At 33.0% G+C, this 14,077-nt stretch overlaps 1 protein-coding gene across 4 annotated transcripts; it reads left to right on the top strand.

Moving 5' to 3' along the window:
* The first annotated feature begins 214 nt into the window (after nucleotides 1-214).
* On the top strand, nucleotides 215-12,875 carry LOC148238800 (bromodomain adjacent to zinc finger domain protein 1A-like). 4 transcript variants are annotated; one of them, XM_088181786.1, is made up of 21 exons: nucleotides 215-453; nucleotides 3,665-4,009; nucleotides 4,074-4,504; nucleotides 4,572-4,804; nucleotides 4,876-5,161; nucleotides 5,239-5,389; nucleotides 5,455-5,624; nucleotides 5,700-5,824; nucleotides 5,897-6,131; nucleotides 6,193-6,381; nucleotides 6,625-6,962; nucleotides 7,036-7,215; nucleotides 7,283-7,840; nucleotides 7,911-8,035; nucleotides 8,153-8,331; nucleotides 9,200-9,295; nucleotides 9,531-9,671; nucleotides 11,627-11,791; nucleotides 11,871-11,980; nucleotides 12,059-12,222; nucleotides 12,306-12,875. In XM_088181786.1, the coding sequence occupies exons 1-21, from the start codon at nucleotides 341-343 to the stop codon at nucleotides 12,424-12,426; spliced, it is 4,455 nt and encodes a 1,484-aa protein (XP_088037912.1). In that variant the 5' UTR covers nucleotides 215-340; the 3' UTR covers nucleotides 12,427-12,875. The 4 variants fall into 4 exon arrangements, with proteins under 4 accessions (XP_088037912.1, XP_088037904.1, XP_088037927.1 ...); XM_088181778.1 differs by having other exon boundaries at nucleotides 11,871-11,995; XM_088181801.1 differs by lacking the exon at nucleotides 9,200-9,295.
* Nucleotides 12,876-14,077: the final 1,202 nt, after the last annotated feature.

The raw sequence follows: 14,077 nt of genomic DNA, 5'->3' as shown, positions 1-14,077 counted from the left end.
TACAAGTGTTACGCTACAACGGGCAAACGTATATTATTTCTAATATATTATCAAATGGACAATAAGCATTTTTGAAGAGTTTCGGAGTTGGATATACGAATTTCCAACTTGAATACTAGGAGTTATTATCGAATCGATTCCGGGGGAAAACGGAGTATCCATGGAAATACCATAAACAAGCGCGAAAGCTAAACGGCCATAACGGTTCATGGCCGTCTATCGCGTCGTTACGGTCGGCGTGTGTTAGCGCGCCGTTTTTAGCTTGTCAAAGTGGCGCGGCGGCGCCCCCGGCCGTCGAAGGCGTCCGACGAGGCCTCCACCGCCCCTTATCGCCGCAGACATGCCGCTACTCAGGAAGAAACCGTTCGAGAAGTCGTCGAGCTGCGACACCCTCGACGACGCGGAGGAAGTCTTTCACTGCGAGATCACGGACGAGATTTTCAAGGACTACGAGTGAGTGCTCTGCCGCTTTACCGCTTTACCGTCTTACCGTCTTACCGCCTTACCGCCTTACCGCTATGCCGCTCCACTGCTTCGTCGCATGTCTTTTCGAACGACGACGAATCGGCTTTACGCTTCGACGACCCGATTCCCAAACGACAGCGTCGCATTTCCGCCTAATATTGGAGTTGCTGTGAACTTATTCATCAATTAATTCAACTTGACATTTTCGTCGTATGAACTAATTTTTCATTTTCTACAGCCTAAAACGATCCATTTTTAATTAAAATAATAACCTCGAAATTGTATCTTAAACATGAAAAATACAAACTTTACACTGCACTTAGCAGCTTTCTAGAATTGCATTAACAATTTGCCATTCTCTACGTCGATAGTTCAATAATAGATGTTGTATTCAGAGAAAGGAACGTTATTTTTATGTTTTCATTATAGTCACACGGCAGTTGACCATTAGTTGGCATTAGGAACTAACAATAAAATATTAGGCAATACTTTTGTACCTTTTGCATGAAACAATGACGAAACCACTCCTCAAAATATTCTCTAGTCATCCATACTCTTCTGTCAGTTTTTCATATACCTAGTTATATGTACAAATGATTTGGAAATATTCTTTAAAGTGCTTGACTTTTTGCTATGATAAATTAGAAATGCTCTATCTTGCTCAGGACTCGATGTAATATTTTATGTAAATATGAAAAATTAAAAAAAAAGTTTATTTTTGTATTCCGTAAGTACAAATTAACCCTTTGCGATCAGATCGTTTTTTCGTTGCGATACTTCAGTAGCATTTTTAATATTATTTTTTGTTTTACATCATTCAATTTATTTTGTATTAATCAATAACAAAAAGTTAATAACTACTTATTTTATCGACGCCAAATTTTTTCGGGTAATAAATTTCATTTATTACTGCTGTTCATTAATTTTCGGTTCTTTGCTTTGAATAAAAAACTATAATGTTATGAAATTACCAGGGCTGTGGAGTCGGAGTTGTAAAAGATCGACAAATAATCAAATTTGATTTAAGGGCTAATTCAGTTTAACACTAGATTTACGGGTATGTCTAATAATGGTGACCAGATTCTCTAAAATAAGAAGTTTCCGAAAATAAAAGTAGTGTATTGTTCAAATATAAAAATCTAGTGCTAGATTGCAGATGAAAAAAATTAAATTTAGTCAACTTGACAAAATAAAACCAATGAAACGAGCTTTTTCTCTTGAGAGTATAAATTATAAATTTGATATTAAAATTTATATATATATAATTTATATATATATAATTTATATATATATAATTTATATATATATAATTTATATATATATAATTTATATATATATATATTTATTTTAATGTATCGTTTAATTTAACCCATACGTCGCTCAGCAATCCCAAGCATTTCAAGTCAAGATATTGATGAATTCTTTATCAAATCTATTTAAAAACTCAAAGGTTAAAGTGGACCCGAAAACACCGAGGTTAGACATCTGAAGATTGGGCGAAAGTCATTTGGCCCAATGAAACCGACTTTAAGATAATTTTAAACTAAAATTGGTTAATATAAAAAATATTAAAAACCTAGTCTATTCAAAAATTTCTTAAATGATAAAGTGAAAAGCATATACATACATACAGAAGATGTTAAAATAAATAAATAATCAAACCTTTCGTCAATTGTTATGTGTGCCGAGAGTACAGTTCTGTGAATTTACAAATTTATCGAAAACAATTTTTATGGCTTCCATTTTATTTCGCTTGCTTTTTCTCTGACTTCTCTGGTCAAACTATCGACGAATCTGAGCTTTTTTATGCTTTTAACGTTTGGCTATTTGTACTTATTAGACATAATGAAAAACAATTTTCAATGTTATTTTATTGCCTAATGTCAACAGGGTTTAGTACTTGTAAATTATAACAGCGCAACGCTAAAAAACATCAGTTTTACTCTCCACGTCGTTGCGTTGATGAATCATAACCTTGTAACGAACCAACACTCCTGTTTGCCAGTGTATACTTAATAACAATAAAAATAATGACAAAGTTTATTTAACCACTTCATGCTATGCTTTTTTTTTACATGTAATTAAAAACATCGGGTTTTTATATTTTGTATTAATTTACCTAATAGTTCACTTGATTTAATAGTATACATAATAATAGCTTACGTAATTTAAAAATAGTTTAAAATAAAACACAGAAGCAACGAAAAATGTAAAAAAACCTAACCTAATACAAAAAACAATAAAAAAATTTTTTTTTAATGTTTCATAATTTTAGGTAATATAAAAAAAGCAAACTATAATACTAAAAATTAGAATTGACTATAATAATAAAAATAAATAGTAAGAAATTACACAAAAAGTATTAATAAGTTGATTTATTAGGTAGTATGGTATATTTCGAAACACGGCTCCAAACAGAGACCAACTTCACAAGTTGGACACCAATAACAATTCTCCATTCGAATACATTTTACTGTTATCTCGCTTAGAACAGTATACCACACATTTTTTTGTATGTCTAGTTTTATTCTCAGTTATTGGAATTAATGATCAATTGCAATTTTTTACGAGATTTTGAAATATGTATAATGCTCACATTTTTTAATGATTTACAATAATGTAAAGCAGAGAAAACATGTGCAAATCTGTACCTAGCGTCAATTAGCAACTTGCAAACGCGTTTTGTTTGTTTATCGTATACAAAATACTAAATAAAATTCAATATATAAAAATTTCGTGAAAATTGTAATTTTTTACGAATTATTAAAGTATAATGCTTACAAAATATTTTATAATATTTTTCAATACGATAAAATAGATGAAACGATAAGCGTAAATTTCTACAAAAATCCTATGGCAACTAACAACTGCATATGCGTAAATCTTTACGAGTATCAAGCGACGACTGGCTCACGCATCTCGTTCGTTTATCGTATTTAATGCAAACAAGTCGAAACAGGCGAGCAGCGCTCGGGTTGATGCGATACGATACGTGCGCCGCGCGCGAACACTGCTCGTTCAAAGGCATGAAGTGGTTAAAAGAAGTGATTTCTTGTGCGACTAACTTCATACATTACGTTGAACATAAAACTGGGTCTTCTTTTATATTATTTGTTGTAAATCTTTATTTTTTTTAATTAAAAAAATTTAAATAATTCAAGATACACTAGTTGAATTATTTTATTATTCTTATTTCCAGTGAATACTGCGAACGTATCATATTGGTCAATTCAATGGTTTGGTCATGCGAAATGACGGGAAAACCCAATCTGACATATGCCGAAGCGCTGGACAGCGAGAAAAAGGCTCGAAAGTCCTTGCGTGACTTTCCCATGGAACTGCGCGTGCCGATGTTGTATCTGGCTTCAAGGACGAAGAGATGCAACTTTGCCGAAATGACCGACGACGTCTTTAACTTTGTCAGAGATAGATATTTCGTCGGCGAAACGGTCGAAGCGTGCTTGAACAGCGACGTGTGGGCAGAATCACACATATTGTCGGTGATGGCGCCCAAACACAACAACGCCTTCAGTAGTGAATTAAGGTATAATAAAATAACACGCCAATATATGTAAGTATGTATATAATCAGTATTGATAAATTTTCAGTATTACGTTTACAACACCCGCTTCGTATTGCACGTACGAAATCGAACAGTTTGATGACCTGGAAGACGGTGCTATTCAAGGCGAGATCGCTATGGTGTCCCACGATAGAATTCGGAGGCCACGGGGAGTCTTCACGAGAGAGAAGAATAAACTGTATCTTAAACAGTTTGTCGAACAAGGTCCCGGCGGGGTTATACAAGTAAAACCGACCATTTTGCAAAAGTATAACATTGCTAAAGTGAGATTCGAGCAGATATTCACCGGTAATCCACCCGATTTTCCGTCATCGAAAAAATTCGATAAATTCGTCGTCAACGGTATGATGGGAAAAAATAAATCGAACCCGCCTCAGTTCAAGAAAATGGCTCCAGATAAAAAATCAAGACAAGAAACAATGTCGAAATATATAACAAAGAGCGACAAATTTGAAGGTAGATTGCTTATTTTATATTTATGTTAATGTATCTTCGATCGATTTTTAATTATTTTTATTTTTAGGTACTACTCAATCAAAAACAATGGAGACTTATAACGGTAAAACGAATCATGTGTGGAAATCGAATAATATAAGTGATAAACCGCTAAAAGATGAAATGTTGAGAGTCGGAAATGCAATGAAAGAAAAGAAGAAGGAAGAAAAGTTAAAAAAGAAGGAAAAGACTTTAATGTTGGCGGCTTACGTCAAAGAATGGAGTAAACAAAAGGATGATTTAGAATTAGAAGATCATAAAGTATGTTTTAATTATCATTATTAACACCATGTGTATATATTTTCTATGTAAATCTTTAATTAAATTTGCAGCCTTTACCTAAACTGATTCCGGTGGATATACCAGGCATACCGAATAAATACTTTGGTGACGTCATGGGAATGCTGGAATTTTTCCTAGAGTTTTCGAAGCCGATCAAAGCAAAAGACTATTTTTTACATGGGATAGATTTAGAAATGTTAAGACGAGCGTTAACGGTTAAGGAAGTGGCTGGTCCGCTTAGTGATATTGTTCAAATGTTACTCTGTGCTATATTTTCGTTACAAGAAGAGGAGCTTGAAGAACACAATGATTCGGGAAATTCAGTGAGAATCAACGGTAAATAAAATGTTATGTTTATAATAAATAATATGAAATGGCAATCATGTCATTAATTTATATGTACAATTTTATAGATAACCACGAAAATTTTTATAAAAGTGAAGGGATGACCATCGGACGAGGAGTTCAGCTTGCCACCGCCGCTTCAAAGTGGCCGCAAACACATCTATCTACTCCTCTTAGTCAATTACCTATGGATGCACTAAATTTCACGGAAATTTTGAGGTAGATAATTTGTATTATATTAAGAAGTAACGAAGAAAATAATGTTTCATATTATATATTTTAAGGCTACATTTATTATCATCTGGATGTATAACTGGCGATAATTGTGCGCGATGGCGATATCAACAACGTGGTGGTTATTGTTCTGAAGACGATCCAGGCCTACACCTCAAGTTGAAAGAACCATTTATAATTAAGGCTCTATCTGGCAAACACATAACGCAATTACCATTATGTATGGTTAATTTTTACTACATAGTTAATTTCAAATTTGTGTCATCGAGTTTTAAATTATATTTTACATTTCCAGCATATAAGATAAAAATATTAAACTGTTTGATTAATCAAGTTTTAACGTATGCGACGGTGCGAGATTTAATTGAAGAAACACAAGAGAAATCCAGAAACATCAAATTAGATATTAAATTGTTACAGGTGAAAATGCTTTTTAAATTGAGTGTATCTTTGAGTCACGTTAAATCAATATTATTCGTCGTATCGTTTTAGATTGCGGAACGTAAACGAGGAGCCGAATTTTTAATTTCCCGTCAAAAGATAAGGCGAGAGGCTATGGTTACGATGGAGCAGGAAAAGTTTTCCGGCGAAAAGTTGAAAGATTTCGAGACTTCTGTTTTCCACAAATTAGAAATTCTCACTAAAGATAATGACAACAAACGTAATGAATTCGAAAAGAAATTGAAAAATTTGCACTCTGATTATTTTTCATATCAGAGTAATTTAGGTAAATAAACAAAGGATCTGTTAATATCTGTTTTGTGGTTCTAATATATTTTTTTTAATAGGCTTGGATCGTGCGTATAGAAGATACTGGATATATGAATCTTTGGAAGGTGTATTTGTCGAACATTCTGAAGAACTGTCTGGTGCTTGTCTGCATAAGCCGGTTATACCTGTCCCTGCGTTAGCTACTGCTCCGCCTGAAGACACCTTAAATTACGTGCAAAAGATGTTCGAAAATGAATTAAACGGAGGTATGATGCTTAAAACTATTTATTTATGGGGCTAATTAGACATATATATTTTGGAAATGATTTAAGCAATCTCTGGTTCTTTGGTTTGTCTTCTTGGTAACTAGTATTCTCGGCGTCGCCATGTTACATAGTTTGATGTCAAACTGACTTGTGCCAGATTTCATCTAATCGTCGATGCCTTCAAAACCAGCACAACGTTATTGTATTAGTTCATTCTTAAATTTATCTAAAAATCTATTTTAGGTCACAGCGATAAAGAAAATGATTACCAAAAGAACGGAAGCGTTAAAAAGTTGAATGGATGGCCGATGGCTAATACTGCGGTCGATTCCAAAGTCTCGCTTATTCAAGATTTGCTCATGTGCACCGCCGATCAAGAAAACTGTCCTGTACATTCCTCGGCCTATCCGAAATTGCGATGGTCGTTTATTGCCTCTTCCGAAGACTTGCAAAACGTTATAGACGGACTGAACAAGCGCGGAATTCGAGAGAGTGAACTAAAACAACTCTTGGAGCAGGAGAAGGAGCGCATATCGAACTATATCTCGAAATGTCCAACTTCTTTGCTGAATCCTTCTCTGGTAAAAACGAACGCTCTTGAATAGCACATATATTAACATCTGAAGAATTTATAATTCATTATATTTGTTTCAGTATCCGCCGCAAGGGAGAATAGAAGTTCAAACGAGATTAACCAGAAAGTACGTCGACTCCAATTTGCGGTTCCCACCCAAAACGAATGTCTCGGAAGTTTTGGAAATGTCTCTGAGAGACAATGTTCTTGATTTTGAAGAAAAGCTGTACTTGGGTGGACTTGGACAACTTCAAATCAACGTGAGTGTATCCGGATCGTTACAAATAAATAATTTTATTTATATTTATTCACTTATATTATCCATAGGATCGTACGGTATGGCGTGATCAAATACTCAAACGAGGATATGACCAACAGTGCGCTTCGTTATCATGGGGACTCAAAAAGAAAGTCAATCCGAAAGATGAAAATAGTGAATTAGTTTCCGTCGCTTATCGCGATCCGGGGAGTTATTTAAACGGTTGTGATGATATCAATTCGGATTTAGAAGAAATGAACGAAGAAACAAACGGCACGCTAAATTCAGTCAGGTCTCTAGCGTCGGCCGTCTTGCAGCTGGAACAGGCCGTTGCTCATAAGCATCTCAAGCGGCCTCTGGGCTATGATGAAAAGGAGCGTAACAAAGAGGGCAAGAGTTACGAGTATGATGTTCTTAAAAAATGGGAATCGGCTTTGATGAACACCACTAGTTTTGCTCAGGTCTTGTTGCATTTAATCACATTGGAAAATAGCATAATATGGTCGAGGTCGATCTTGAACGCAAACTGTAGGATATGTCGTAAGAAATCAGACGATGAAAACATGTTGCTGTGCGATTCGTGTAATAAGGGTCATCACATATATTGTCTTAAACCAAAATTAACCGTGAGCAATTGTTTATTTGTGTATTCAATATTTTAACGATGTGTATAAAACGTTTATTTATTTTACGTAGAAAATACCGAAAGGTGATTGGTTCTGCAATCAATGCAAACCGAAGGAAAAAACACCTCAAAAGAAAAACCGTAAAGTCTTCAGAGAAGAGGAAGATTCTGGCGATGATCTTGACGATAGTAAAAGGTATTTATTTATTAGTAAGGAGTACTCTTTTCATCGCTCTCTTCTGCATTTTCTCGATTGTCACATGAGACTATTTAGATAGTATAAAGGTAATTGTTATGAAATTATCTTTTTCAGCGGTACTAGCAGTTCAACCACGGCGATTTGCTTCGCTTGTAAGTCATCGAAGGGAGGCTCGTTAGTTCGGTGCTCGGAATGCGAAAAACGCTGGCATTCGGACTGTTTGCCAAGACCTCAGCAACGTAAAGGCGGATTTGTCTGCGTCTCCTGTTCTAAGATATCGAAGCAAGATAGAGGTTAATATTTGCTTATTATATTTTATCTATTAGTGGCGATGTGTGAGTAAAATACCGAAAGATATTACACGCAAATTAATAAAAAACAATTATAGGTAAAATATGGGTGTAATGAACATGCACAATACAACACTTTGTGGAGATAACTGTAACTTAAATTAACAAAAACAAATAATCATCCTCTTTCTCTTGTTAGAAGAGGAGCACACTAAAAGTTTGTTACAACTTTTTTTTTTTTTTTTAGAAAATTCCAGTGTTCGACACTTTTTTTTACTTTTATAATGTAAGCGGTTTAAAAATCAAGTAATTTTATTATTTACCCTACTATATTAGCATATTGTGTATTTTAAATAGGTGAGCTAGAAATATGTGTTTTTTGATTTTAGAAACTTGATAGAAACATTTGTTTTTTTTTGTGTTTTTATTTAGAATTATTGCTAGGTCCTAGGTTTATAAAATATTAGCATATAACAAATAATTAAAAAATAAAATAGAAAAGAAACGTAATTTCTTTCAAAAAATTATAATTTTTAGACAAATAAGCTAAAATACGTAATTTACTCTAAAAATTACAACTAACATTAGCATCTGCTGCAAACGAGTTAAAATATGTGTAACCTAACATAATAAGTATAACATAGGGGTATGTTTCTTTTATACTTCTCGAGTCTTACACACACTACATAGTTAGTTTTCAGATGTCGCACTATAAGTCGTTATATGGTATTGATTGTTAAACTCTTTCAGTTTATATAGACTCATCGCCACTGTTATCCGTCGCCCTCGTAGATTAATTTTAATTTTAGAATAATGATCTAAATGCGATAAATGGTTATAACACGTTTGCTACTCTGTCTGTGATCAACAGAATGGGATCCCAGAGTCCGGCGATGCGCAGCTGACGCCATGAACAACATAGACCATTACAAAAAGATGCTCAAGCGCACGCCACAGCAATACAGTGGTTCGTCAAAAATAATGAATGATGAGCTATTTTGCTTTCGCTATTTTGGTGCACACAGTTTTTTTTAACGTTGCTTGCATTTTTATCACACTAATTAATTCTATGTCTACAGTAAAACTTTCCAAATTTCTCACATTTTGTATTTTTGATGGGTTGAACTCGTTTAAATTTTGTTTAGAGAAGTTTTACTCTTGTTTTTTAAATTGTGATAAAACACTTATAATTTTATTTTCAGAATCTGAGAGCAGCGACGAGCCGCTAATTGTGAAAGCTCGGAAAAAAAGAATATCTAAAGCTTCATCGCCGGAATCCGAAAGTCCGGTCAGCAGCAGGCCGAAACGAGCCCGTCGGTCCGTCGTTACTACAAATGGATACAGTGCGTATTGTTTAACTATACATATATCACACGATGACATCACTGACATTTGAAATATATACATATGCTATCGCGCGGTTGCATTTTGCTTTTCTACACCCCTTCCATAACAAAAATATTTATGCGCCGTTAGTGTCGGACCATATCGTGAGGAGATGCGCGGCAGACGCGATCATCAACATTCATCAGTATGTTAAGATGCTGAGTCAGAGCGTTCGATATAGCGGTTCGTTTCGCTTCCGTTGCAATAGTTTCGTTATAATCTATTGTATGCGTCTTTCTATAAAATTACTTCATTATATTATTTCTTCTGCATGATCGTTTTGTGATGGTTTTTCGGTTATCGTCGTTAGAATGTATGCTAATAAATATCTAGGATTAATTAGGCTCAACTAGATTAAGATTTAATTATACTTTGAAAAGTGATAAAAGAAATAGAAAGTATAGCCTTTTATATACATATATTTTTACATTATAATTCACATCTTTAACACTAGATTTACTGACATTAAATGTATGCATTTTTTACTGAAACCCGTCATTTTGACGTATATTTTAAATTACGTTTGCTGTAATGAAACTGGTTAATTTTATATTAAAACAATGTATTTTTATTCATTCTTTACAAAAACAATGTATTCTTATTAATTTCTTACATATAATATTCATTTTGAGTGTACATTTTCCACACACATACTTATCACACTTATCACAAATATTATTAGACCTATTTTTTTAACAAAATCCTATTTGGCAAGACTTCCGTATATTGGAATTTACGGACGGTGAACTTGAACTAGTAGCAGGTATATCTTTGTGGTCATTTGCTAATTCTTCAGCCAATTGAAAAATAAAATTTTTTCTAGATATATTTTCTCCAGTGACCTTTTTATACAAAATCCATGCATTGATGGCTGCTAAATCTAGAATTTCCGTAATACCAATGATGTAATACATATAGCACGTGCCTCGCTGCTCAAAATTAGGGCAAGCAGAGGAAGAACAATGGGTCCTTTCATAATCTGTCAATTTGACGGGTTTCCGTAAAAATAGGTATATACCTATTTTTACACCACATTTCCGCAAAATTAAAAGTCCGATAACAAAAAAGGATAGTGATATATTCAGTGGCGTAGCTAGGGTATGTGCCGCCCGGGGCAATCCTTAAAATTGCTGCCCCCCCTCCATATATTTTTTGCAAGGTCATAAAATCAGCATTTCTTAGAATAATAAATTAATTATTGTTAAGCTCTTGCTATTTCGTAGATATACGTAAATTTTAGTTTATTCAGAGTTAAGAACCACACTAGACGATTCCATCGCGAATATGCCGCCCCCAAGCAAGTGCCGCCCGGGGTGGCCCGCCCCCTCCGCCATAGCTACGCCACTGGATATATTTGTATATCATTGTATCAATAATAACCAACATACGTTAATGCAGATTTTTTTTATTTTTTTTTTGGATTTTTCAATTTAAAAAGTTAAATACGTCAAATTGACGGGTTTCGTAAATCTAGTGTTAAGAAAAGTTTTACAATTACATACAATCATTAAAAAACGCAATGTGTTCGTATTAAACAATATTACTGGTTGTGTATTTACTTGACTTTTATTTTTTTAGAAAACTTTTTTTAGATTGAAGAATTTCTCGAGATAAAATAAGAATGACAAACGTATTAACTCTTCATCTTAGCCTTAATTCAATACCCAAAATGTATATATCTATATTGATTAAATAAATATTAAACTACTTGTGCATATTATGGAAAACTTGATGACTGCTAAAACGTTTATTTTATAATATCGACTCATTTATGTTTATTTAAAATTTAAAATAAATAGAAGAAAATTGTAATGCATGTCTTATTATGAAGGTTACATTAATTTTTTTATTACATAAATTTAAGATATTGCTTCGTTATGAATTTTGTGCTTTAATTACTATCCTATTTCAGATTCAGACAGCGATGAGCCAATTGCTTCGTTAAAATCTCAAAGAACGAGAGACTCTTCCAACAGCGAAAAGATTGAGAGTAACGTAAATAGAAAATCTGCTAGGAACTCCGATAGCAAATTGTCAAAGAGAAACTCGACTCCCTTAGTGAATGGACATTCTGAAGGTATAATAATATAAATTTATATCGTCCCTCGGTTCATAAGAAGAAAAGATTATATTCAAATCAGTAACTTTTATTTTAGGAACTCATCGCAGGACGAGGAGATCAGAACCGGTAACGCATCCGAGTTATTTAGAGGAGCTGCTCCACGATGTGATGCGTCACAAAGACAGTTGGCCGTTTAACGCTCCCGTAACATTAGAAGAAGTAATTTTTATTATCGTTCAATATGATCTTTATATTTAACGAGTATCATAATTGTTTCGTTAGGTTCCAGATTATTTCGAAATAATTATAACTCCAATGGATTTCGGTACTATCAAGAATAATTTGGAGAGTAATAAATATTCCAACGACGAAGAGTTTATGATCGATGCCGCCCAAGTATTTAAGAATTGTTACTCGTATAACCAAGACGATGACGTTGTCGCAAAGTATTAATTTATTTAATTATTAATATTTTTATCAGATAAAATGTACATATGTATGTTCATGCTTTAATTATGTTTTTTATTAGAGCCGGAATTAGATTACAAAAGTACTTTGAGAAGAGATGTAAAGAATTGAACATCGTCAGTCTGCCGATGGACGTAGAAAGCGAAGAACCGGAAGCGAAAAAGTCGAAAACTGAGAATTGATCCAAGTATTTTTAGTTATAATTGTTTAGTTTTAAATGCGTCTGTTTTTTCCGTAACGACCTCAGTATGACTTTTTAACATAAATTTAAAGTTTCGTATTATGATTAGTTTTTTAATTGTTTTATTATTTATTAATTTATGTACCTTCGTATAATTGCAATTGTGTAAACGTATGTATATTCATTTGTATGACATTTGTGATATATATTTGGGATTAATCTGTCCTTTTAGTTTACATGACACGTTCTGTGTGACTTATTTGTTTTTATTGTGATTTTTTTATAATATGTATGAATATAAAGGAAATCAGTACAAAGGTGTTTTTTATTGTTTAAATTCACTGCAGGTTTTTTGATTATAATTGTGATTTTTTTTATTTATTTTACTTGCACTAAGACCTTTTGTAAGATGATTCTTAAAGAATAATCCAAATAAAGAATGGCACATTACATTTCTTATTATTATTATTACCTTGAAATTATTTGAATTATGGTATAGTATAAAATATATGATATACGTATCAGATTATTAAGTTTCAAAACATTGTTCTTATTCCCGTTTATTGCGTTATATTTAAATACAACAATTACCACGCATGTTTTTCATGCCACTAAATTTCTAAACTAAAGAATAATTCTTACGCAGATTGATAATAAAGAAGATACCTTTAGATATAATATGACATTAGTAAACCAGTCCACAATAAAACATCAAAATGACTAATAATCTTAACCTTTTGCACTCGTACTTGTTGTAGTGCTCAGGAAAAATTAAAAAACGAGTTATTCTCATAAAAAATTTAAATAATATGTTTTAAATAAAATAATAATAGCTCAAAAACAAAAATTCAATTTTTTTTTAGCTTTTCTGGGTTACCGCTGGTTAACAATCAATGACAGTACACTAGTATATACAAAAGTATGGTGACCATTTCTTAAAAAATATTTATAGACTCGCAATTTCACATACGCTTCAAGTTCAAATATCTGTGATTAAGTTATTTACTAGGCAGTACTGAATTATTAATTTCACTTACATATATTACTTATGATAATAAATTTGTAAAATATGTGAAATTTTTTGCTCGAAACTTTTAAAATGCGTTTTAGCAAATTATTTATAGCTATCCTATTATGCGTCCCGCCGTTTTGATACAATGCTGTATAGCTATTGTTTGTTTGCTTGGAATACCTACCCTCGTTTAGCGTTTATTGGCTACAATTTGTTTGGTAATATTTTTTCTATTTTATGGGAAGGTGTCAAAAATAAAAATTACATCTTCGTAGGAGGCGGGCGTAAATGAAAATATTGGTTTTAACAGATTCAAGGTGCTCAAAATATTTACATATTTTATGGTTCCGATACTATGCTGACACGTCATGACACTCCACGCCACGATAATGAAACTCTGCCTATACTTGCATTTCATTGGTATGCCAGTTACTATCCATCCACGCTAAAATCATTGCATTTTGATTTCTGCAACTAATACTCTCCTTTTTTTAATAATCTTTCGATTTCCCTATTTAATAGGCATGCTTGTCCCGGTAATATGACTTTTTAAAAATAAATTAATAAGTTAAATTAGTGTACTACTTATCGGTATACACGTGAAAATCATCTAAATCCATTAAATAATATTGTTTTACAT

The sequence above is a fragment of the Plectrocnemia conspersa genome, unplaced genomic scaffold (assembly GCF_051122295.1).
Source record: "Plectrocnemia conspersa isolate PC_06_02 unplaced genomic scaffold, ASM5112229v1 ptg000001l, whole genome shotgun sequence".
NCBI lineage: Eukaryota > Metazoa > Arthropoda > Insecta > Trichoptera > Polycentropodidae > Plectrocnemia > Plectrocnemia conspersa.
Note: the sequence above shows the minus strand (reverse complement) of the source record. Positions and strands in the feature narration are given on the sequence as shown.